Here is a 26,339-nt window from a genome sequence, read left to right as displayed (position 1 = left end):
TGGAACTCATTACAGGCTCAGCCTGTCTTCTCAGATTCTTCTTTGTGGTGGCCGTGGTGTTTTCTTTATTTTTCTAGTGATAATGTTCACAATGAAATTTTATGATTCATCCCACTTGTAATTCACTGTCTACCTGTAGAATTTGACCCCGAGGCTGTGTAAATGAGGCGCAGTGCTCTCTCTGTATTTCAACACAGTAAAGGACCCTGCAGTGACTTGTTTTCCCAAGGTCCTTCCTCTGAGATCTTGGTGAAGCTGCAGGGCAGTGTCTGTGTGTGGAAGGGAAGGGGAAAAGAGTCTCAGCACAGCAGCACTGCCAGGCAGCACCAGTGCTTGGTCTTCCCAGAGCTGCTCTCTTTCCACTCCCACACTCTCCTGCTGAGCCCCTGGCTTGGTGTAAGGCCTGAGTGCTCTGGCAGCTCAGTCCCAGTCCTGCTGTGTGGCAGGACTCCCAAGGGAGAATCTTGGTTCTGAGGAATTGCTGTATTTACACTGGCTTTGTCACTCCATCCCCTGCCCCACTGCCAGTTGGGACCAGTGGTTCCCTCGGTTGCCGTCCTTGTGCTGACAACACATTTAGAGAAGCCCTTCTGGGTGCCCTCCCCATGCATGGCCATTTCCAGCCACGACCAAGCTCTGGCTTTGCTGGCTCCATGCCTGCACACACAGGCCAGGTGTCTGTCTGCCTCCCGGGCAGGCTGTTCCCCCTCCAGCCTCCCTGCACTTCCTTCTGGTGTTGGACCTCCTAAGTCAGGGGGGTCCCTGTTCATCCACGCTAACCTCTTGCCAGGTCCTGCTCGACTCCCTGTACATCAGGCTGGCTTCGGCCTGGGCTTTGAGGACGTTGTCCCTGAAGATCCAGGAGGGACTCAAGGCCCTTTGTCCTCCAGGACAGTCTGTCCTGGGTTCATCTGGGATAGGGTTCATTTTCGTAGGAACCTGGGAGGGGGCACAGCCAGGACAGCTGACCTGAACTCGCCAAAGAGCTATTCCATACCATGTGACATCATGCTCATCATATAAATGGGGAGCGGGGTGGGGAGGTGTCTCTCTGTTTTCAGTGGGGGAACTGGTGGAGCGTCAGGTTCCGCGTAGTGAGAAGTTGCACTGCGCATCACTCGTTTTGTATATTCTTTTATTAGTACCGTTGTTGTTGTTGTTGTTGTAACTTCTCTTTTTGTGTTGTCCCAGTAAATTGTCCTTATCGCAACCCATGAGGTTCTGCGGTTTGTTTTTTTTTTTTCTTTTCCACTTTCTGGTTCTCCTCCTCATCCCACCAGAGGGGGGCAGGAGGAGTGAGCGAGTGGCTGTGTGGTCCTTTGTTACCAGCTGGGCTGAAACCACAACACAGTCCAAGCAGATCCTCAGCTACCAGAAAGCAGCTCTCCTGCAGTCCCGCACTGCCATTCTGCTAGTTGTCCTACTTCTCCACCATCTCATGGTGGTAGCAGCCATGGCTGCCCTCCTCTTTCCCATCCCCAGCCAGATCCACCCTGTCTGTCAGGAAGAGACCAGCCCTAGACAGCTCATTGAGTGTCTCTGTCAAAAAGCTGTCTTCCACACCCTGCAGGAGTCTCTTGGCTTGCTTGTGCCCAGCCCTGCTGCCCTCCCAGCAGACTGTGGGGGTGCTTCAACTTGCCATGTCATCGAGGACCTGTGACCATGAGGCTTCCTCCAAGGCAAGGCTCTGTGCACACCAGCCTCCCCTTTGCACAGAGCTCCCCTCCGCCTCCTCACCCTCCACCTGCCTTCCTGAGGAGCCCTTGGCACCCATGGCTGCCCTCCCACCACTCCAGCTGTCCCACCAGGGCTCTGCAGTCCCCGTGGGGTGGGGGAGCACGTTTCTGCCTGCCCAGCAGAAAGACAGTGCTGGGGAGGGGAGAGGAGAGGCAGGTAAAGGGGCAGGGTTGTGGGAGGCTGGGTGGGAGGTGACTCCTGTTTCCAGAAGAGGATGATGCAAGGAGAGGCATGGTAGGTGGGAGGTGGATTTTGAGGTCACTTCTTTGGAAAGAACCCAATTGGCCAGGTGCTGAGGCAGGCCCAGTGCTGTCACCTGGAGTGTCGGAAAATGTACCCCGCAGCGCTGAGATCTTGGGAGAGGGGAGATGCAGAGGAAGGTGAAGATGGAACGGCTGGGAGGTGGAGTGTGAGGCCATTTCTCTTGCTGCTTGACTTGTTGCATCACAAACCCCAATGTGGCACATGTGGCAGCTCATTCAGTGGAGAGGGGTAGAGGTAGGCAGAGCCAACATGGGTGGGCTGTTGTATGTGAGCTCATGACAGAATTAATTAATTTCATAGTATCTTGTATGGCGCTATGTTTTAGATTTGTGACGGAAACAGTGTTGCTAACACACCAATGTTTTAGTCACTGCTGAGCAGTGCTTGCACAGCGCCAAGGCATTTTCTTCTCCCCCTGCCTCTCCAGCGAGTAGGCTTTGGGGGCACAAGTGTGTGGGAGGGGACACAGCTGGGACAGCTGACTCCAACTGACTTAAGGGATCTTGTATACCATAAGACATTACGCTCAGCAATAGAAAGCTGGGGGAAGAAGGAGGAAATGGGGAAGGTTCAGAGTGATGGTGGTTATCTTCCCAAGTAACTGTTGGACATGATGGAGCCCTGCTTTCCTGGAGATGGCTGAACACCTGCCTGCCAATGGGAAGTACTGAATTCATTCCTCATTTGCTTTGCTTGCATTTGCCTCGTTACTACACTTATTAAACTGGACTTAATTTAACCAATGAGTTTTTTGCTTTTGCCCTTCTGATCCTCTCCCCTATCTTGCTGTTGGGGGGAATGAGCGAGGACTGGGTATGGGCTTAGTTGCTGGCTGGGGTTTACCTGCCACACCTGTTAATCCTTCCCCCATTAGCCATGCTTTTCTTATTTTGTACCCTCCTTTGTTGTTTCTGAGCTGGTTTCTGGGCTATTTTCTACCCCGGGCAGCAAACCCATGAAGTATGTGCCCCCTTTCATTACCTGCAGCATCATGCAATTGCTCCCATTGCTGTCTTGATAGCGGATCAGGCATCTGCCCATGTACCAAAACATCTTAGCCTGTGCCTTTCAGTGTTGCCCAAGGAGAAGGGATTCAGCTGAGGCTGAGGATGAGAATTCAATCATTGGCACCCATGAATTTCACATTTACTAGTTTTCTGTCTTCCCAAAGCCTGAGAAAATGATGGGAAAAAAAAGTGAAAGAAGAGGGGGTCATCATTTCTTGCTCAATCCATACACAGCTGAATTTTGTTCTAATACATAAGGTTTAATTCAGGTTAATTTTGCGTCCATGCGTGATTTTTGGCAAGTGTTCAGATATAGTGTGGTTCCCTTTTCAAGGACTAAAGACGGGCTAGAAAAGCACCATCAAACATGAATAGCTGTACTGTAGAGATGTGTGGAGAACAGGGGAATTTTACTCATGAAGATTATGAGTTAAAGGAGTGCAACACCTCAAAATACTGTGAGGGACCTGAGGAGGCGACATATGTTAGGGAGGACAGTCTGGGTTACTCCTGCCTCAGGCAAAGGCAAGCCCGTTGGTGGGATTGCTTTAGCTCAAGGGCCCGGGTGCATTTGGTGGGTGATGCGAAAAGATGGGGAAGTCCGATGTGTGCCTCAAGGGGATATGATTTTAAGTGAGAATAGCCAGAATTAAACTGTATGACATTAGTTGCTATATAACCCCGCTACTGTCTGTTGTCAGTACTATAACTGTTATCTGCTATATCCATAGTACTACAGTAAGAATCACTTAGATCAAGCAAGAATGAACTGTGATAAAACTGAGTGAAGTGCAGTAGTGATGGAACCAGAACTGACTCCAGCAGGCAACAATCCAACAGTGCACACCATTGTCCTGCTGCGTCCAATGTCGCCTGCTCATCACGCCACACTGAAGCCTAATCCTGCTCTGCCGACTGAGAGGACTTTGCACCATCCCTCCTGCCCAGAAAGATTGGTATGACAGATGGAGCCCAGAGTCGGGAACTAAATGAACTCAATGAACTTTTTATGAACATGACCCATAAACTAAAGGAATGATATCTCTGTGTGTGTAGACATATATATATACACATATATCATTGTCTATATATCCCAAAAGGACAGAAAGGGTGATGATTATTGACCAGGATATAACTGAAAGTATGGGAAGTAAGCATGACGTCAATGGTATAGAATAAGGGGTGGATAGTGTCCTGGTTTCAGCTGGGATAGAGTTAATTATCTTCCTAGTGGCTGGTATAGTGCTATGTTTTTGAGTTAGGTATGAGAAGAATGTCAGTAACGCTGATGTTTTCAGTTGTTGCTAAGTAGGGTTTAGCCTAAAGTCAAGGAATTTTCAGCTTCTGATGACCAGTTAGCGAGAAAGCTGGAGGGGCACAAGAAGTTGGTACAGGACAGAGCCAGGGCAGCTGTCCCAAAGTGGCCAAAGGGGCATTCAATGCAATGTGACATCACATCTAGTATGTGAACTGGGGGGAGTGGGGGCAGGGGGATCACCACTCGGGGACTAACTGGGCATCAGTTGGCGGGTGGTGAGCAGTTGCACTGTGCATCATTTGTATATTCCAATGCTTTTACTATTGTGGTGGGTTGACCCTGGTTGGATGCCAGGTGCCCACCAAAGCCGCTCTATCACTCCCCCTCCTCAGCTGGACGGGGGGAGAAAATATAACAAAAGGCTCGTGGGTCAAGATAAGGACAGTTTAATAAAGTGATAGCAAAGGTTGCGCGCGCGAAAGCAAAGAAAAACAAATGATGTTATTCTCTACTTCCTATCAGCAGGCGATGTCTAGCCGCTTCTCGGGAAGCAGGGCTTCAGTATGCGTAGTGGTTGCTCCGGAAGACAAAATGCCCCCCACTCCGTCTCCCTTAACTTAGCTTTTATATCTGAGCTGACGTCGTATGGTATGGAATATCTGGTTGGTTGGTTTAGGTCAGCTGTCCTGGTTATGTCCCCTCCCAAGATCTTGCCCTGCCCCAGCCTGCCATTGAGGGGGGGCAGAAATGTTGGAGAGACAGCCTTGATGCTGTGCCAGCACTGCTCAGCAGTAGCCAAAACACTGGTGTGCTATCAACACCTTTCTAGCTACTGATGCAGAGCACAGTGCTATGAGGGCTGCTATGGGGAGTATTAACTCCATCTCAGCCAGACCCAATACAATCTCCACCCCTTATTCCATACCATTTGCGTCCTGCTCAGGTTCCACATAACTTAATACAGATATCTTCTAACCATACTATTGTATTGAATTCTCATTACTGAAATCCTTTCTTACGAACACTTACAACTGAAACTACATACTTAAACCACTTTTATACCCAACGTACGGATTTATACATTCTTATTAATTACTATCCCCTGTCCTTTAAGAGATAGATATTCCATGGGCTTCTTCCACTCTTCCTGATGTTCACACACAGGTTATGACTTGGGCCCCATCCATCAAGATGAGTGGTCAGGACAGGAGAAGCAGTATGTTCGATCGTTGGGCCCCAACACTGGCTTGGTTTGGGTCACCGATGCACTTGTCTGGTTCCTTGCGAAGTTCACTCCTCTGCAGTTCAGGTCATTCCTGCTACATTACTTCCTACAACATACAACTCACATCACAGATTATTTTTCCCCCCAAGGTTAAATGTCCTTGAGGCACACACTGGGTCTCCCCATCCTTCCGCATTACCCACCAAGTACACCCAGGTCCCTGAGCAAAGACAATCCCACGAATGGGTTTGCCTTTTCCCATGGGAGGTGCAATCCACACTGCCTTCCCCAGCCACTTCCCCATGTGCACTACGGGGACCTTATCTCCTCCCACAGTATGTAGGGGTTTTGTTTGGGCAGGACCAGGACGGTTAGCAGATCCTCTGGTGTTAACTAGCCAAGTGGCTTCTGCTAAATTTGTATCCCAATCCTTCCATGTCCCATTGCCTAGCGCTCTCAACATAGTCTTCAACAGTCCATTATATCTCTCAATTTTCCCAGATGCTTGCGGGTGATAGGGTATGTGGTACACCCACTCAATGCCATGTTTCTTTGCCCAGGAGCTTATGAGGTTATTTCGGAAATGAGTCCCATTGTCTGATTCAATTCTTTCTGGGGTACCGTGTCGCCATAAAATTTGCCTTTCGAGGCCTAAGATGGTGTTTCGGGCAGTGGCATGGTTTACAGGATATGTTTCTAGCCAACCAGTAGTTGCTTCCACCATGGTGAGTATGTAGCGCTTGCCTTGGCGTGTTCGCGGCAGTGGTCCAATGTAGTCAATTTGCCAGGCCTCGCCATATCGAAAACCCAGCCACCGCCCTCTGTTCCAGGGAGACTTTACTCTGGTGGCTCGTTTGATTGCAGCACATGTTTCACATTCCTGAGTGACCTGTGTAATGGCCTCCATGGTCAGGTCCACCCCTCGATCACGAGCCCACCTATATGTTGCATCTCTCCCTAGATGTCCCGATGTCTCATGGGCCCAGCGAGCTACAAATAGCTCACCTTTACGCTCCCAGTCCAGGTCCACCTGAGCTATTTCTATTTTGGCAGCCTTGTCTACCTGTTCATTATTTCGATGTTCTTCAGTGGCACGGCTTTTGGGCACGTGAGCATCTACATGACGTACCCTTAGAGTTATGTGTTCTACACGGGCAGCAATGTCCTGCCACAATGCTGCTGCCCAGATGGGTTTACCCCTGCGTTGCCAATTAGTCTTCTTCCACTGCTGTAGCCACCCCCATAGGGCATTAGCCACCATCCAGGAGTCGGTATAGAGGTAGAGTACCGGCCATTTTTCTCGTTCAGCAATGTCGAGGGCTAGTTGGATGGCTTTCACTTCTGCAAACTGACTTGACTCGCCTTCTCCTTCAGTGGCCTCAACGACTTGGCGTGTGGGACTCCACACAGCAGCTTTCCACTTCCGATGGTTCCCTACCACACGACAGGATCCATCAGTAAACAAAGCATAACACCTTTCGTCTTCTGGTAACTCATTATATGGTGGTGCCTCTTGGGCACGAGCCACCTCCTCAGGTGATGCTCCAAAATCTCTGCCTTCTGGCCAGTCCATGATCTCTTCCAGAATTCCTGGGCGGTTAGATTTCCCCAGTCGAGCCCGTTGCGTGATCAATGCTATCCACTTACTCCATGTAGCGCTGGTTGCATGATGTGTAGAGGGGATGTTTCCTTTGAACATCCAGTGTAGCACGGGCAATCGTGGTGCCAAGAGGAGATATGCTTCTGTACCAACAACTTCTGAAGCGGCTCGAACCCCCTCATATGCTGCTAGTATCTCTTTTTCAGTCGGGGTGTAGTGGGCTTCTGATCCTCGGTACCCCCGGCTCCAAAACCCTAATGGTCGACCTCGGGTTTCTCCTGGTGTTTTCTGCCACAGGCTCCAGGTGAGACCATGATCCCCAGCTGCAGTGTAGAGTATATTTTGCACATCTGGTCCTGTCCGGACAGGCCCAAGAGCTACTGCACGAGCTATTTCTTGTCTGATATGCTCAAAGGCTTGTTGTTGTTCAGGGCCCCATTCAAAATAGTTCTTTTTCCGCGTTACTCGATAGAGAGGGCTCACAAGCTGACTATAACCTGGAATATGCATTCTCCAGAACCCCACAAGGCCTAGGAAAGCTTGTGTTTCTTTCTTGTTAGCTGGTGGAGACATAGATGCTATCTTGTTAACCACATCCATAGGGACATGACGGCGTCCATCCTGCCATTTTATTCCCAAGAACTGAATCTCCTGTGCAGGTCCCTTGACCTTGCTTTTCTTTATGGCGAAACCAGCTTTCAGAAGAATCTGAATTATTCTTTTCCCCTTCTCAAACACTTCTTCTGCCTCGTTGCCCCACACAATGATGTCATCTATGTATTGTAAATGTTCAGGGGCATCGCCTTGTTCCAGTGCTGTTTGGATTAATCCGTGACAAATGGTAGGACTGTGCTTCCACCCCTGGGGCAGTCGATTCCAGGTGTATTGGACACCTCTCCGTGTGAAAGCAAACTGTGGCCTGCACTCTGCTGCCAAAGGAATGGAGAAAAATGCATTGGCAATATCAGTTGTAGCATACCACGTGGCTGCCTTTGATGCCAGTTCATATTGGAGCTCTAACATGTCTGGTACAGCAGCACTCAGTGGCGGTGTCACTTCATTCAGGCCGCGATAATCTACTGTTAACCTCCACCCTCCATCAGACTTTTGCACTGGCCATATAGGACTATTAAAAGGTGAATGAGTCTTGCTGATGACTCCTTGGCTCTCTAGGTGATGAATCAGCTCATGGATGGGAGCCAGGGAGTCTCGGTTTGTCCGATATTGCCGACGGTGCGCCGTCCTGGTAGCGATTGGCACCTGCTGTTCTTCAACTTGCAACAATCCCACAATGAAGGGATCTTCCGAGAGGCCAGGCAGAGTAGATAGCTGTTTGATCTTCTCTGCATTTACAGTGGCTACACCAAAAGCCCATCGGTACCCCTTTGGGTCCTTGAAGTACCCTCTCTTGAGGTAGTCAATGCCAAGGATACAAGGGGCCTCTGGGCCGGTCACAATGGGGTGCTTTTCCCACTTGTCCCCTGTCAAGCTCACTTCAGCCTCCAGTATAGTCAATTCTTGGCATCCCCCTGTCACTCCAGAGATCCAGATGGGTTCCGTGCCCCTGTATCCTGATGGCATCAGTGTACACTGTGCACCAGTGTCTACCAAAGCCTTATACTTCTGTGGGTCTGATGTGCCAGGCCATCGAATCCACACAGTCCAGTATATCCGGTCATCCCTTTCCTCCTCCTGGCTGAAGGCAGGGACCCTCTATTGCTGTTCCTCATCAGAATATTCACTGTCCGATCCTTGCGGTACCAGACCAGAAGTCCCCTCACCAGAATCAAGGGAGGTAGTTTCAGTTCTTCTATGCCTGGAGGATCGCTGAGTGCTTTCTTGGGCCTCTACAGCAACTACGCTGACAGCCTTCTTCTTGGGTGACCCCTTCTTAACAGCTGTCTTCCCTCTCAGTTCACGCACACGGGCTTCCAGCTTAAAGGTGGGTTCACCATCCCACTTCCTCATGTCCTCCCCTTGGTCACGCAGGAAGAACCAGAGTGTACCACGTGGCATACGCCTTGGGCTCCCTTTCCCTCTGACTGGGGCACGAGAGGACTGATTTCTTGGAGCATCCCTAACAGCCAAAGCACTGTCCTGTAGGGATGAGGAGACACAGAGATTTTCCTCAAAGTTTTGGAGCCAAGACGACACTTTCTCCACAGTTGGTGTTTCCATATCTGGACAATACATTGCTGCCAAGCTGTTAGAATACGATGCTGGGGCACCTTGAATCACCTTTCGCCACATGGCCCGTGTGCACAGGACATCCTCTGGATCTTTGGAAACTTCCTCATCATCTAGATCACTGTAGATGACTTGCACCACTGCTAACTCTCTCAGGTACTGGATGCCTTCATCTGCGGTAGTCCACTTTTCTGAGGAATTGACAAGATCTTCCTTGAATGGATATCTTGCCCTCACACTTGAGAGGAGCCGGCTCCAGAGACTGCAAACTGCTGCCTCTTTTCCAATTCCTCTTTCAATTCCCCGGTTTCTAGCGAGGGATCCCAGCTGTTGGGCTTCCTTGCCTTCCAGTTGCTGACTATCAGCCCCGTTATCCCAGCATCGGAGCAGCCAGGCAGCAATCCGCTCACCTGGCTGGCGGCTGTAATCTTTCCGCAAGTCCCGAAGTTCTGAGGACGTCAGGGACCGGGTAGTTTCCGCTTCCTGTTTAAGTTCCCTCACTCCTTCCTCCAGTTTCCTTATTGAAGGACCAGCTTCTAGATCAAGCTTTTCCTCTTCTTCTTCTTCCCTCACTAATCGATGGTATGGACCCGTTGATCTCCTTGTCCACTGCTTCCTTTTCACTATTGGGGCAATTACTGTAGTTGTTGTTGTTTGGGTCCCTATCTCGAGCATGGTGTCCTCAGATGCAGTCTGGGTCCCTGCCTCGACCATGGTCCTCTGACAGTGTTGAACTATGGCTCGGTAGGCATAGGCCAGGCCCCAGTACAGTGCGAGAAGCTGCTGGTTTTCATTGGGATAGGCAAGGCACCCTTCTATCAGGTGGCGTGTCAGTTTGCCAGGGTTACTTGCCTGTTCAGATGTAAAATCCCAGATTATGGGAGGTGATAACCGTCCTAGGAATCTGCCCAAATCCTTCCATATACCCTGCCACCCAGGCACCAGTCGCTTGAGGGCACATTTAAGTATTGCCTCACCTAAAACTTGCCTTCTCTTATACCAGGACGAGACCAGATTCCACAATACCCATAATATGCCACCAGTATTAATTATTAGTATTAAACAGCTTACATAAGGGTGAACAAGGACCTCGGGAGCCTGCATAATAAAACCATTCACATCAATGCCTGGTAGGGAGAGGGAGATGTGTTCCCTCATCTCCTCCACAAGATAGCTCCCACAACACAGGAAAGCCATCAGTGCCAGGACAAAGCACATCGACATTATTTGTATTAGCACGTTCCCGCGTTCCTTCATTCTCCCCACAAGATAGCTCCCACAGCAAAACAAAGCCATCAGTGCCAGGACAAAGCACGCAGCCATTATTTGCATTAACATGTTCCCAAACTCAGCAAGCTAGAGATAAGCAAGCAGCTAACAAGCTCCGTGACCTGCACAGGAGCTTGCCACTTAATAGCTAGCTATAGAACACTTAATGCAAAACTGCCGTTGTCTTGCCCCACGTTGGGCGCCAAAAAGGACTGTGGTGGGTTGACCCTGGTTGGATGCCAGGTGCCCACCAAAGCCGCTCTATCACTCCCCCTCCTCAGCTGGATGGGGGGGAGAAAATATAACAAAAGGCTCGTGGGTCAAGATAAGGACAGTTTAATAAAGTGATAGCAAAGGTTGCGCGCGAAAGCAAAGAAAAAAAAACAAATGATGTTATTCTCTACTTCCCATCAGCAGGCGATGTCTAGCCACTTCTCGGGAAGCAGGGCTTCAGTATGCGTAGTGGTTGCTCCGGAAGACAAAATGCCCCCCCCTTCCGTCTCCCTTTACTTAGCTTTTATATCTGAGCTGACGTCATATGGTATGGAATATCTGGTTGGTTAGTTTAGGTCAGCTGTCCTGGTTATGTCCCCTCCCAAGATCTTGCCCTGCCCCAGCCTGCCATTGAGGGGGGGACAAAAATGTTGGAGAGACAGCCTTGATGCTGTGCCAGCATTGCTCAGCTGTAGCCAAAACACTGGTGTGCTATCAACACCTTTCTAGCTACTGATGCAGAGCACAGTGCTATGAGGGCTGCCATGGGGAGTATTAACTCCATCTCAGCCAGACCCAATACATCCCAGTAAGGAAGGCACTCAGAATCTGTGAGGCATCATTTACAATGCTCTTCCTTAGGTCTAGCACTCTAAGGAGAGAATTGTACAGATAATTTTATGTCCCTTTAGATGGGTGGAACCCCAGGAAGTGTAGCATGGATGTAGAAGAATGAGGAGGGTGGATGCCCCCTGTATGAAGGGGAAGCTTGGAGTTATAGAGGTCCTCTATGTAACAAGCAACAGGTTGGGTTAGCTTTTGTCACTGAGGATCAGAGGAGTCAGTAAGAGTGACATTGTGCTGGCAGTTACAAACTACCTGATGATGGGAGAGGAAACAGAAAAGGTCTTTTGTCACCCGAGGAATTCCCCAGGTTAATGATCAGGTGCCTATGGGGGACTGGCAGTGCCCTGGCATTCACTGGCCAGGCAAAGCAACAGGGTGCCAACAGCCTGAAGGATCTTGGGACACCTTCTTCACAGAGCTGCTAGGTGGGCCAACAAGGCTGATGCTCACCTGGACCTTGGCCAACAAGGAAATGCTGGTCAGGATGTGATCACCAGCGTCAGCCTTGGCGTCATGACCATGAAACTGTGGGGTCTCAGACACCAAAGGGCAGTGAGGGAGCCCAGCAGCAGAGCACAGACTCTGGACTCCAGAGGAGAAGTCTTTGACTTACTTGGGAGACTGATCCAGGTGGTGCCATGGGAAGCAGCTCTGAAGGGTGAAGGAGCATGAGCAAATCTGACAGGCCTGACAGGACAGCCTCCTCCAAGCACAAGAATGATCTCTCCAAGTACCCATGCAAAGAAACATTCCCCTCAGGAGAGAGCTCTTGCCATTAAATGGTAACAGTCAGGAATGAGAGAAAAAAACAATGCTCTAAAAACTTCATTCCAGAGGTTACACACTATTAATTAAGAGCTACCTTGTCAAGTAAGACTGAATGACAGGAATGAAATGAATAAATGTATCAACATCAAAAAGTGCTGTGGTACAATAGGACACTCTGAAGGAGTCTGGATCAGCTCAAGGCTTTGCGTTTCAAGAAGGGAACACCAAATGCATGGCACCAGATGAACTCCTGGAGCCTTGCAAAAGCACTCACACCTCCAAGAGTACAGAGGTGACTCAGGGATATCCTCCCCTCACACATCTTGATGTGTTTCCTCAACTGGTGCTTCTCGAATGCATGAATCTTGAATGGAGAAACATGGTAATTACCTGAGGAATGCCTTGAGAGCTTCCTAACTTGTCAGTTAGTGATTAGGCAGTGACTGGAGGTGTGTAGTGATGTGAGAGAGGGTGAAGTTATCAACAATCAAGGAGGTGGTTCAGGGCTTTAGCAAATCCTTACAACCACACCTGAGCCCAGCAATGGAAAGCAGTTGATGTCTGTAGGTGGAGGAGGAGTAGGTGTGCCCTGGGAGTGTGGCTGCAGGACCCTGCACAAACCAGGGGTTACATGAGAATGTTCCATCAGGGGAGCATGCCTTAACCTGGCAGATGGGGAATGCCCATTGCTGGGGGTGGCTGAACACTGCTCCTCATGGCCCGTGAGCCGACCTTCCTGTCTTCCTCTCCTTCACTACCCACACTTGCCTGGAATTCAGGAAACTTCTGACATGTGGAAAGCAGACTCCACAGTCAGTGGGATTGTAAAGTAGGTATGTTCATGCAGCGCTTGGCAGCATAGGGGGTAGTCCCACCAAAGTCGTGAGCACCCGACTCGGCAGTTCGCCTCAAGTTTATACAGTCAGGTATTACATATTCACAATATGCCTATACATATGCATGAGCTATCCCCGCTTCATATTAAAATTAGCTCTGAGAGGTCATTTCCATAGTCTCCTCCCAGCTGCGCTTGCACAGTGCCTCTTTATGGTGGTCATCTGGTGGTCGCAGAGATGAAGATAGATGACTCCGTCACCGCTAGTAACCTCTTTCCTTGTGCAGGCTCAGTGTTTTCTTGGTATTCACCCAAGCTGCAAGACCAGTCTTGGCTGGCTCTTGAGGCCAGCTCCTGTTTCTTATCAGGAACTGTCTGCCTCAGCTAATTTCAACAATGTAAGCACTAAACATCATCTTTCATCCCCCTTTATTATGTCTACTGAGATTCCTTTGGCTCCCCTTGTCTCACATACATCAGCCTTGAGAATCCATGAACCTCCTGGAGTGAGGTCTCATTGCTGCAGGGGAAGTGAGAAGGTTTTGGGAGACTCGTGCGAGTGCAGGGAGAGAGCGGGGTGTGCATAGCAGAGAGTGTGTTACAGGCCAGAAGAGGACCCGAAGGAGCAAGTGGCAGTCATGCTACTGTGGAATAGTTCAAGTTGGGATTTTAGGGCAGCCGGAGTAATGGCAGTGTAGTGCTGGGCATATGGATCCAATCTGGGGATGCAAACAAGTCTGGGACTGGGACATCTCAGGTGATTGAGGACTGTCAGCAGGACTATGAAGGAGGCTGGATGAGTTGTGGGGAACTTAGAGGCATTGCCAGATCCCCAGAACACCACAGCTTTGTGTTTAAAGCAACAAAATCTACCACCAAGTTGTACACACACCCGCACTCACACTGACCCTCAGTAGAGGCCTGAGCAATTCATGAGGGAAAGGACCTCTTCTACCAGGCCCTGGGGGTCAGGGCTTGGCCACTCTGATGATTAACAAACACCAAGGGCTTACATGTGATCAGAGCCACCAGCTCATTGCCTTTGCCACCTGCAACTAGTGTCTCCGCGGTTTTTTGCCTATTTAGCCCCCAGGGACCGACACATTGACTGGGCATTCCCTGCATGGCTTTGTCAGTGTTGGCCCTCAGTGAGGCCTCCAACACCCTCAGAAACTTGGGGTTTTCTGCTGCCTTCCACTTTGTCAGAGGCTTGTTCCTGCTTTCAGTATCTGCAGTTCAGGAACTGGGCACCAGAGGGCTCCTTAACATGCAAAACACCCTAACAAGCCATGTCTCTGTGCATCACTTTCCCTAACTCTTCAAGTCTTTTGGGCCTCATTGGAGAAATTTCAGGAGTGTAGCCGAGCAGAGAAGATTGAAATGATAAGTAACAAAAAAATCAGCATCTCTTCGTTTTCTTTGTCTTGCCGCTTACAGAACACATAATCTCAGCCTTCAATTCATATTGATCCACAGCATCTGCGGATGATGTCTGAACATGTAGGAAGTGGTAAGATTGTTTCTGTCAGACAATGTATGGGAGATCATTGTCCTGTGCCCCATCATCATCAGTGGTCCCTCACCACCACCTCCATCCATCATTTCTCTCTGTGGTCACCTGGACTTGCATCATGATTTTTCAAATCCAAGCTTTTCCCAGTAAAGTCTGTAGCTGAGTGATTCAGCTCATTTGAACAGATCCCCACTGGCTTTATTTGGAGAACCAGCTGCACACAATCACAGAAGAATGTTGCTTACCTGCCATTATTAAAAAAAAAAAAAAAGGAGCAAAGGAAAACAATTCATTAAAAAATAATGTATGAAGTCCATGTTTCCTCCACTGAAGTCCACTTTCTGCTGCGTGTCACCTTAGTGGAACACTTTCAGTGAGATACTCAGGAGAACAGGTACAAACACAATGGAGGAGTTGGCTCAAGAGACCATCAAGCAGACTACTGAAAGTCAAGGCCAGTTTTAAAGCACCTGAAGCTCTGAGTAGCACCTGGGTAGCTGAGAGGTGTTTGAATGGGTAGAGACCAATGAGGGGAGGAAAGGTGGATGGACACTGGGAAATGCAGACATCCAGGCAGGCTGCTGGAAAGATTTCTTTGGAAATGGTCAGTTCAAGCAGGACATGTGGAAACCCGTGAGAGAGTGGTGAGAGTCAATACACAGGATACTAGGCAGAGCAGTGTCATGGGTGTAATGGGGAAGATCAGGATATCTTCTCCTGAGCATAGTACCTGGGCTGGAAATTTCCACCTTGACATCATGGGAAAACATTGTCTGTGAAGGAGCAGTGTTTGATGCATTTCAGCTGATGAAAAATGTGCTCATTTTCTCTTTAAGAGTGGAGAACAGTTCCTGAGCTTTGCAGGCAGGGCACAGCTGTGCTTGTCCATTCAGGCCCAGAAGGTGCTCCCCATGCCAAGGCCAACGCTGGGCAGGTGAGGGGCAGTTCCTTCAGTTTATGCATGCTCTTTGCCAGGGATGGGATTCATCCTGCCTAGTTTTGATGGTGAGAAGAAGTCACCCAAATGGCATTATTTCCAGGAACACGGCCATATATCAAACACACCTTATGTGGGGCAATGACTCGGAGACACTGCAGCTGTAAGCTCCATCCCCATCAGGCAGATCTTGTCCTGGGAGCAACTCTCTCACTTCCTGCTTGGTAATGGTGCTCCCCAACCATCTGCAATACAAATGTGGGTAGCAAATGAGCTCCACCCCGAGATTTGCACAAGCTCTTGGGACTCACAAAGTGCAGGCGTGCCTCGGGCAGGTCTTCCCCTCACCAAAATGTGTTTCCTCAACTGGTAGTTTGGGGTCCATGAATGTGGAATGGAGAGACATGGTCAATACCCAGGGAGGAAAGGGCAAGTGCTGCAGAGAAACACAGTCGCTGCCTGGTGCAGGCCCAGGGAATCACCCTCCGGGGCTGCAGGTGTTGCTAAGGAAGCTGTCCCAAAGAGAGGCAGGGTCAGGTCCAGGTGAGCATCAGCCTCGTTGGTCCGCCTAGCAGCTCTGTTAAGAAGTTGTCCCAAGATCCTTCAGGCTGTTGGCACCCTGTTGCTTTGCCTGGCCAGTGAATGCCAGGGCACTGCCAGTCCCCCATAGGCACCTGACCATTAACATGGAGAATTCATGATGCCTCACAGAGTCTGAGTGCCTTCCTTACTGGGATCAGAACAGACCAGCACCTCCTCAGTACCCTTGGCTGCAGCCCCTCTGCTCCCATGGACTGGTAAGGGTGTGGTTTGCTAGGTAAGCCCTGGCGTGATCCTCATCCACCACTGGTTGTTCCCCTTTCCCTTCCAGCGTCCTGCCTCAAAGCACAAAGGCCTGGGAGACCTTGCTGGCGGTAACTGAGGCAAAGATGACATTGGCAGTCTCAGATCTGCCTACTCCTATTATCAATTAATTTAATAGTGGTCCCGTAGTATCTCTCTTTCTTCTTTAACTGTTCCTGACGTAGCAACAGCTCATCTTGGTGCCCTTGAATTGCCTTTTGAGTTTCAGCTGAGTTTTGATACGAACCATGGCTGTGCTTGGAGGATGCTGTCTTTGATGGCAAGATGTACCCAGGAACACTGGTAAATGGCTTGGGCTGTTCCTTGGTTGGATATTCAAGGAAGTGAGAAAGAACCCCGGTGTGATGTATTTTGTGATCATGCAATGTCTGCAGCTAATGGGTAGAAGAAGGGACAGAATTTGCCTCTCTGATGGCATCTGATGACTGGTGCCTCTGACTGATGGCAACTGCCAATGGCACAAAAGCACCAAATCATATTTACCGAGATGCCATCTGGGGGAACTGTCACACACCCTCCCTGAAGGAGAATTGCTTTTTCGTATAGGCCCTGTGATTCCCAAGCCAGCCCTGGCATCTCCTGTAGCTTTGTGGGCCTAGATCTGAACACCGAATTGAGTAGATGCTCTGAATTTTGTAACCCAAGGTGGGGCTGAACATGAGACAACAGCCAATATTGTCAGCCAAGACCTAGTAAATCCAACAGATGGAGAAGAGGAAAAGAAAGACTGAGCTCTCCCTATGGCACATGAATACATACCATCAGATGAATATCTCTATAGGCCACCCTGAACATCATGAGGAGGGACAGGTTGCATTGCCCTTAATCTGGGCACCAGCTGTCATTTCACTTGGCCAGAGGAAATTCCCAGGAGCCACCAGAAAGAGGTGCTCATATTTTGTCCTGTCTCTATATCTGCCTGCACATATCTTTGATCTGCCTCTATTAGCTGCACACCTCTTTGACCACGTCTGGCACCTCCAATGTCACCAGACATTTGCATCTGAACACCTCACTCACGGCCTCCATCACCATTGATTAGCATGGGAGCTGAGACAAGGAGATCACGTGCAGGTGTCTATTTCATGCAGACCTGCACTGAGGCAAGAGGGATCCCACCTCCTGTGGGATTGTGGTGGGCATGGGAGGGAGCTGAGTCCCCTTCCAGCCCCAGGACTACAGACCCAGCATGAGGTGCCTCCATGGACTCAGCTGGCCCCCTTCCCTCAGCAGGGCTAAAGGAGATCCCTGCCTGTCACTGTCTGCGTGTCCTGCCCAATGATGGCAGAAGAAAGAGGCTGCCCAGGGAAGGGGTTGAGTCACCCTCCTTAGGGACACGGTGTAGTGGTGGACTTGCTAGTGTTAGGTTCACAGTTGGACTTGGTGATCTTAAGGGTCTTTTCCAACCTCAATGATTCTCTGATTCTCAGACAAGTGGATTCTTGGACCTAAGTCTGTCTCTCAGCAGAGCAATGACCCTGCTGGAAAGCAGTGTCTCTCTGCAGGTGCGGGAGGGAACATCCGTGATTGCTTCAGCCTGTTTCCCAGCAGGTTCCCCTGGAGGCCCAGGGACAGCTGGAGGGAGCCCAGAGGGGGCAGAGCAAGTGCTGCCTTGGGCTGGTCCTCTGCTGCTGAGCTGGGCTGGGCTCCTGGGACAGAGGGAGCTCATGGCAAGCGGGCAGCGCTGCAGAGAGACAGCTCTGCCCAGGAGCAGGGCTGGGGGCACTGCCTGCAGGCATCGAGAGGAGACCTGCAAGGCAGAGAGAGCTTAAAGGCAGTGTGGAGTGGGAGGATGCTGAGAGCTCACTGCGGGAGAAATCTTCCCAGCCCTCTGCATGGTAAGTCTGTGGGTGCAGGGCAATAGAGCTTCAGTTCCTGCAGGGATCTCCGAAAACCGCCACAGCTGACAGTGTATGGGATCTGGCAGGGGGACTGGCTTCATTTCTCTGGTGTAGAGGAGAAGGGTGTGCTCCAGAGCAGGGCTTCCCTGCTGCCCTGTCAGAGGGACAGGGCATGAAAGCTGCCTTCTTTCAGGGATGGTTGCAGGGCTGTGAAGCCGGGTGTGCATGCAGGGGTGCCCAGGGCTGTCCTTCAGAGCAGGGTCCTGGTGTTTCAGGGGCTGAGTGATGGAGCAGGGACTTTGCTGCCTGCCAGGGTCAGCACTCAGCCTGCACAGGGAACTCCCCATGACAGTGTGGGGAGAAGGTGTGGGTGAAAGAAATGACCCCTGGAAGGGCAGAGCAGGTTGCTTCTGCTGTCGACAGCGTGCTGTGTGGGTCAGGTTTGCTCAGAGCTCCAGCTCAGCCCTGGGCATTTCCGAGGGGACTTTCAAGAAGAACATCAAGGCAGTATTTTCCTGAAAGGTAAGGAGTCTTTGCTTTGAACTTTTATCCTCCTGGTGGGTGGGTGGGCAGTGTGACATTAAAATTTATTTCTCCCCTCTGGAGAAGGCACCGAGACCCCAGTTGTCCTTAGCACTTGTCTGAGGTGCTCCTTAACCCCTGCACACACAGAGATGCCCCTGGGCAGTGCCCGGCTGCCAGGAGGGGTCTGCAGGGCAGAGCTGAGCACACAGCGGGTGGGAATGGGTCTGTGAGCAGGGACAGGGAGGAGACAAGGGGATGGAGAAGCAGCTGCTGACAGGGACAGCTCCAGGCAGCAGAGACAGGGGCAGGGAGTGAGAGGAGGGAGCTGCTCCCAGAAATGCCATGAGAGGGGGGGTTCAGGCATCTCCCTGCCATCAGCGGAGAAAACCCTTGGTCTTTTCTCCCACCCAGCAGAGCCTCTGCCTTTACGGCCATGGGGACTCAGTCACCTTCTCAGTGGCTTCAGCCCTGAAGAGAAGAAATTATCAAATACCCTGCCATCTGTCCCTCTCCTGCCTCCATTGGCAGCAGGTCTGTAGTGTTTATCCATTTTTGTCCTCCTGTCCCTGCTCCTCTTGTTCTTGTCACTGGAGAGGAATGGGGAGGGGGGATTTGGGTGCATTTCAGACATTTGTCCATGTGAGTAAAATATCCCAGTCCCCTCCTAAACCCCAGGCTCCCAGTGATACAAATGACAAAACTCTCCTTTCAGGACATCCCATCTTTAGGACATTCACTTCTTTCCCTGCCAAAAGCACTTCCTTAAGGGGCGTGTGGAAACCAGAACAAATACTCAAAACAAAATCCCCAGTTTTGGTTGCATTGGCAGTGACAATGCTGAAAAGCTCTTTGATATGACAAGTGGATTTAATCTAAGATTCCCCCATGTTCCTATTTACCACCTGCTGTAGGGCAGGACTGACTCCCCTGTAGCCCACAGCAGAGCCTGCTGCTCCCAGTGGCACCCTCAGCCAGCACCAAGCACAGCTCATGAAAGGGACCTGCCAAAGATCTTTCTGAAATAGGAGAGGCAGCTTTGGTGGTGTTTCTGTGAGAAATGCGTTAGGTTTAGCTCAGAGAAGTCTATTCTAACTTGTCAATCTCTTTCCCTCTTGAACAGTGCCTCATGCCCAGAAGAAGCTAATGTCCAACAGCAGCTCCATCACTGAGTTCCTCCTCCTGCCATTTGCAGACACGCGACAGCTGCAGCTCTTGCACTTCTGGCTCTTCCTGGGCATCTACCTGGCTGCCCTCCTGGGCAACAGCCTCATCATCACCGCCGTAGCCTGCGCCCACCACCTCCACACCCCCATGTACTTCTTCCTCCTCAACCTCTCCCTCCTCGACCTGGGCTCCATCTCCACCACCGTCCCCAAATCCATGGCCAATTCCCTGTGGGACAGCAGGGCCATCTCCTACTGGGGATGTGCTGCACAGGTCTTTTTCTTTGCCGTCTTCATCACAGCGGAGTATTGTGTCCTCACCGTCATGGCCTACGACCGCTACGTTGCCATCTGCCAACCCCTGCACTACGGGACCCTCCTGGGCAGCAGAGCTTGTGTCCACATGGCAGCAGCTGCCTGGGCCAGTGGGTTTCTCAACGCTGTGCTGCACACGGCCAATACATTTTCACTACCACTCTGCCAAGGTAATGCTGTGGGCCAGTTCTTCTGTGAAATCCCCCAGATCCTCAAGCTCTCCTGCTCACGCTCCTACCTCAGGGAAGTTGGCCTTCTTGGGCTTAGTGCCTGTTTAGCATTTGGTTGTTTTGTTTTCATTGTTTTCTCCTATGTGCAGATCTTCAGGGCCGTGCTGAGGATCCCCTCTGAGCAGGGACGCCACAAAGCCTTTTCCACGTGCCTCCCTCACCTGGCCGTGGTCTCCCTGGTTATCAGCACTGGCACGTTTGCCTACCTGAAGTCCCCCTCCATCTTCTCCCCAGTTCTAGACCTGGTGGTGGCAGTTCTGTACTCGGTGGTGCCTCCAGCAGTGAACCCCCTCCTCTACAGCATGAGGAACCAGGAGCTCAAGGATGCCCTGAGGAAAATGATGAGCGGGTGCTTTTCAGAAGCAATTAACGCCCTGTTTTCTTCTGCAGAGCATTCATAATGGAACTCATTACAGGCTCAGCCTGTCTTCTCTGATTCTTCTTTGTGGTGGCCGTGGTGTTTTCTTTATTTTTCTAGTGATAATGTTCACAATGAAATTTTATGATTCATCCCACTTGTAATTCACTGTCTACCTGTAGAATTTGACCCCGAGGCTGTGTAAATGAGGCGCAGTGCTCTCTCTGTATTTCAACACAGTAAAGGACCCTGCAGTGACTTGTTTGCCCAAGGTCCTTCCTCTGAGATCTTGGTGAAGCTGCAGGGCAGTGTCTGTGTGTGGAAGGGAAGGGGAAAAGAGTCTCAGCACAGCAGCACTGCCAGGCAGCACCAGTGCTTGGTCTTCCCAGAGCTGCTCTCTTTCCACTCCCACACTCTCCTTCTGAGCCCCTGGCTTGGTGTAAGGCCTGAGTGCTCTGGCAGCTCAGTCCCAGTCCTGCTGTGTGGCAGGACTCTCGAGGGAGAATCTTGGTTCTGAGGAATTGCTGTATTTACACTGGCTTTGTCACTCCATCCCCGTGCCCCACTGCCAGTTGGGACCAGTGGTTCCCTCGGTTGCCGTCGTTGTGCTGACAACACATTTAGAGAAGCCCTTCTGGGTGCCCTCCCCATGCATGGCCATTTCCAGCCACGACCAAGCTCTGGCTTTGCTGGCTCCATCCCTGCACACACAGGCCAGGTGTCTGTCTGCCTCCCGGGCAGGCTGTTCCCCCTCCAGCCTCCCTGCACTTCCTTCTGGTGTTGGACCTCCTAAGTCAGGGGGGTCCCTGTTCATCCACGCTAACCTCTTGCCAGGTCCTGCTCGACTCCCTGTGCATCAGGCTGGCTTCTGCCTGGGCTTTGAGGACGTTGTCCCTGAAGATCCAGGAGGGACTCAAGGCCCTTTGTCCTCCAGGACAGTCTGTCCTGGGTTCATCTGGGATAGGGTTCATTTTCGTAGGAACCTGGGAGGGGGCACAGCCAGGACAGCTGACCTGAACTCGCCAAAGAGCTATTCCATACCATGTGACATCATGCTCATCATATAAATGGGGAGCGGGGTGGGGAGGTGTCTCTCTGTTTTCAGTGGGGGAACTGGTGGAGCGTCAGGTTCCCGGTAGTGAGCAGTTGCACTGCGCATCACTCGTTTTGTATATTCTTTTATTAGTACCGTTGTTGTTGTTGTTGTTGTAACTTCTCTTTTTGTGTTGTCCCAGTAAATTGTCCTTATCGCAACCCATGAGGTTCTGCGGTTTGTTTTTTTTTTTTCTTTTCCACTTTCTGGTTCTCCTCCTCATCCCACCAGAGGGGGGCAGGAGGAGCGAGCGAGTGGCTGTGTGGTCCTTTGTTACCAGCTGGGCTGAAACCACAACACAGTCCAAGCAGATCCTCAGCTACCAGAAAGCAGCTCTCCTGCAGTCCCGCACTGCCATTCTGCTAGTTGTCCTACTTCTCCACCATCTCATGGTGGTAGCAGCCATGGCTGCCCTCCTCCTTCCCATCCCCAGCCAGATCCACTCTGTCTGTCAGGAAGAGACCAGCCCTAGACAGCTCATTGAGTGTCTCTGTCAAAAAGCTGTCTTCCACACCCTGCAGGAGTCTCTTGGCTTGCTTGTGCCCAGCCCTGCTGCCCTCCCAGCAGACTGTGGGGGTGCTTCAACTTGCCATGTCATCGAGGACCTGTGACCATGAGGCTTCCTCCAAGGCAAGGCTCTGTGCACACCAGCCTCCCCTTTGCACAGAGCTCCCCTCCGCCTCCTCACCCTCCACCTGCCTTCCTGAGGAGCCCTTGGCACCCATGGCTGCCCTCCCACCACTCCAGCTGTCCCACCAGGGCTCTGCAGTCCCCGTGGGCTGGGGGAGCACGTTGCTGCCTGCCCAGCAGAAAGGACAGTGCTGGGGAGGGGAGAGGGGAGGCAGGTAAAGGGGAAGGTTTGTGGGACGTTGTCTGGGAGGTGACTCCTGTTGCCGGAAGAGGATGATGCAAGGAGAGGCATGGTAGGTGGGAGGTGGATTTTGAGGTCACTTCTTTGGAAAGAACCCAATTGGCCAGGTGCTGAGGCAGGCCCAGTGCTGTCACCTGGAGTGTCGGAAAATGTACCCCGCAGCGCTGAGATCTTGGGAGAGGGGAGATGCAGAGGAAGGTGAAGATGGAACGGCTGGGAGGTGGAGTGTGAGGCCATTTCTCTTGCTGCTTGACTTGTTGCATCACAAACCCCAATGTGGCACATGTGGCAGCTCATTCAGTGGAGAGGGGTAGAGGTAGGCAGAGCCAACATGGGTGGGCTGTTGTATGTGAGCTCATGACAGAATTAATTAATTTCATAGTATCTTGTATGGCGCTATGTTTTAGATTTGTGACGGAAACAGTGTTGCTAACACACCAATGTTTTAGTCACTGCTGAGCAGTGCTTGCACAGCGCCAAGCCCTTTTCTTCTCCCCCTGCCTCTCCAGCGAGTAGGCTTTGGGGGCACAAGTGTGTGGGAGGGGACACAGCTGGGACAGCTGACTCCAACTGACTTAAGGGATCTTGTATACCATAAGACATTACGCTCAGCAATAGAAAGCTGGGGGAAGAAGGAGGAAATGGGGAAGGTTCAGAGTGATGGTGGTTATCTTCCCAAGTAACTGTTGGACATGATGGAGCCCTGCTTTCCTGGAGATGGCTGAACACCTGCCTGCCAATGGGAAGTACTGAATTCATTCCTCATTTGCTTTGCTTGCATTTGCCTCGTTACTACACTTATTAAACTGGACTTAATTTAACCAATGAGTTTTTTGCTTTTGCCCTTCTGATCCTCTCCCCTATCTTGCTGTTGGGGGGAATGAGCGAGGACTGGGTATGGGCTTAGTTGCTGGCTGGGGTTTACCTGCCACACCTGTTAATCCTTCCCCCATTAGCCATGCTTTTCTTATTTTGTACCCTCCTTTGTTGTTTCTGAGCTGGTTTCTGGGCTATTTTCTACCCCGGGCAGCAAACCCATGAAGTATGTGCCCCCTTTCATTACCTGCAGCATCATGCAATTGCTCCCATTGCTGTCTTGATAGCGGATCAGGCATCTGCCCATGTACCAAAACATCTTAGCCTGTGCTTTTCAGTGTTGCCCAAGGAGAAGGGATTCAGCTGAGGCTGAGGATGAGAATTCAATCATTGGCACCCATGAATTTCACATTTACTAGTTTTCTGTCTTCCCAAAGCCTGAGAAAATGATGGGAAAAAAAAGTGAAAGGAGAGGGGGTCATCATTTCTTGCTCAATCCATACACAGCTGAATTTTGTTCTAATACATAAGGTTTAATTCGGGTTAATTTTGCGTCCATGCGTGATTTTTGGAAAGTGTTCAGATATAGTGTGGTTCCCTTTTCAAGGACTAAAGACGGGCTAGAAAAGCACCATCAAACATGAATAGCTGTACTGTAGAGATGTGTGGAGAACAGGGGAATTTTACTCATGAAGATTATGAGTTAAAGGAGTGCAACACCTCAAAATACTGTGAGGGACCTGAGGAGGCGACATATGTTAGGGAGGACAGTCTGGGTTACTCCTGCCTCAGGCAAAGGCAAGCCCGTTGGTGGGATTGCTTTAGCTCAAGGGCCCGGGTGCATTTGGTGGGTGATGCGAAAAGATGGGGAAGTCCGATGTGTGCCTCAAGGGGATATGATTTTAAGTGAGAATAGCCAGAATTAAACTGTATGACATTAGTTGCTATATAACCCCGCTACTGTCTGTTGTCAGTACTATAACTGTTATCTGCTATATCCATAGTACTACAGTAAGAATCACTTAGATCAAGCAAGAATGAACTGTGATAAAACTGAGTGAAGTGCAGTAGTGATGGAACCAGAACTGACTCCAGCAGGCAACAATCCAACAGTGCACACCATTGTCCTGCTGCGTCCAATGTCGCCTGCTCATCACGCCACACTGAAGCCTAATCCTGCTCTGCCGACTGAGAGGACTTTGCACCATCCCTCCTGCCCAGAAAGATTGGTATGACAGATGGAGCCCAGAGTCGGGAACTAAATGAACTCAATGAACTTTTTATGAACATGACCCATAAACTAAAGGAATGATATCTCTGTGTGTGTAGACATATATATATACACATATATCATTGTCTATATATCCCAAAAGGACAGAAAGGGTGATGATTATTGACCAGGATATAACTGAAAGTATGGGAAGTAAGCATGACGTCAATGGTATAGAATAAGGGGTGGATAGTGTCCTGGTTTCAGCTGGGATAGAGTTAATTATCTTCCTAGTGGCTGGTATAGTGCTATGTTTTTGAGTTAGGTATGAGAAGAATGTCAGTAACGCTGATGTTTTCAGTTGTTGCTAAGTAGGGTTTAGCCTAAAGTCAAGGAATTTTCAGCTTCTGATGACCAGTTAGCGAGAAAGCTGGAGGGGCACAAGAAGTTGGTACAGGACAGAGCCAGGGCAGCTGTCCCAAAGTGGCCAAAGGGGCATTCAATGCAATGTGACATCACATCTAGTATGTGAACTGGGGGGAGTGGGGGCAGGGGGATCACCACTCGGGGACTAACTGGGCATCAGTTGGCGGGTGGTGAGCAGTTGCACTGTGCATCATTTGTATATTCCAATGCTTTTACTATTGTGGTGGGTTGACCCTGGTTGGATGCCAGGTGCCCACCAAAGCCGCTCTATCACTCCCCCTCCTCAGCTGGACGGGGGGAGAAAATATAACAAAAGGCTCGTGGGTCAAGATAAGGACAGTTTAATAAAGTGATAGCAAAGGTTGCGCGCGCGAAAGCAAAGAAAAACAAATGATGTTATTCTCTACTTCCTATCAGCAGGCGATGTCTAGCCGCTTCTCGGGAAGCAGGGCTTCAGTATGCGTAGTGGTTGCTCCGGAAGACAAAATGCCCCCCACTCCGTCTCCCTTAACTTAGCTTTTCTATCTGAGCTGACGTCGTATGGTATGGAATATCTGGTTGGTTGGTTTAGGTCAGCTGTCCTGGTTATGTCCCCTCCCAAGATCTTGCCCTGCCCCAGCCTGCCATTGAGGGGGGGCAGAAATGTTGGAGAGACAGCCTTGATGCTGTGCCAGCACTGCTCAGCAGTAGCCAAAACACTGGTGTGCTATCAACACCTTTCTAGCTACTGATGCAGAGCACAGTGCTATGAGGGCTGCTATGGGGAGTATTAACTCCATCTCAGCCAGACCCAATACAATCTCCACCCCTTATTCCATACCATTTGCGTCCTGCTCAGGTTCCACATAACTTAATACAGATATCTTCTAACCATACTATTGTATTGAATTCTCATTACTGAAATCCTTTCTTACGAACACTTACAACTGAAACTACATACTTAAACCACTTTTATACCCAACGTACGGATTTATACATTCTTATTAATTACTATCCCCTGTCCTTTAAGAGATAGATATTCCATGGGCTTCTTCCACTCTTCCTGATGTTCACACACAGGTTATGACTTGGGCCCCATCCATCAAGATGAGTGGTCAGGACAGGAGAAGCAGTATGTTCGATCGTTGGGCCCCAACACTGGCTTGGTTTGGGTCACCGATGCACTTGTCTGGTTCCTTGCGAAGTTC

At 50.4% G+C, this 26,339-nt stretch overlaps 1 protein-coding gene across 1 annotated transcript; it reads left to right on the top strand.

Annotated features, from left to right (window-relative positions):
- The first annotated feature begins 17,946 nt into the window (after nucleotides 1–17,946).
- On the top strand, nucleotides 17,947–20,779 carry LOC138682883 (olfactory receptor 14J1-like). Its single transcript, XM_069774414.1, has 2 exons — nucleotides 17,947–18,142; nucleotides 19,791–20,779. Exons 1-2 carry the CDS (start codon nucleotides 18,097–18,099, stop codon nucleotides 20,777–20,779), a joined length of 1,035 nt encoding a protein of 344 aa, XP_069630515.1. The 5' UTR covers nucleotides 17,947–18,096.
- Nucleotides 20,780–26,339: the final 5,560 nt, after the last annotated feature.

This window comes from Haliaeetus albicilla, chromosome 29 (assembly GCF_947461875.1).
Source record: "Haliaeetus albicilla chromosome 29, bHalAlb1.1, whole genome shotgun sequence".
In the NCBI taxonomy this organism is placed as follows: domain Eukaryota; kingdom Metazoa; phylum Chordata; class Aves; order Accipitriformes; family Accipitridae; genus Haliaeetus; species Haliaeetus albicilla.
This window is presented reverse-complemented; position numbering and strand designations above follow the sequence as displayed.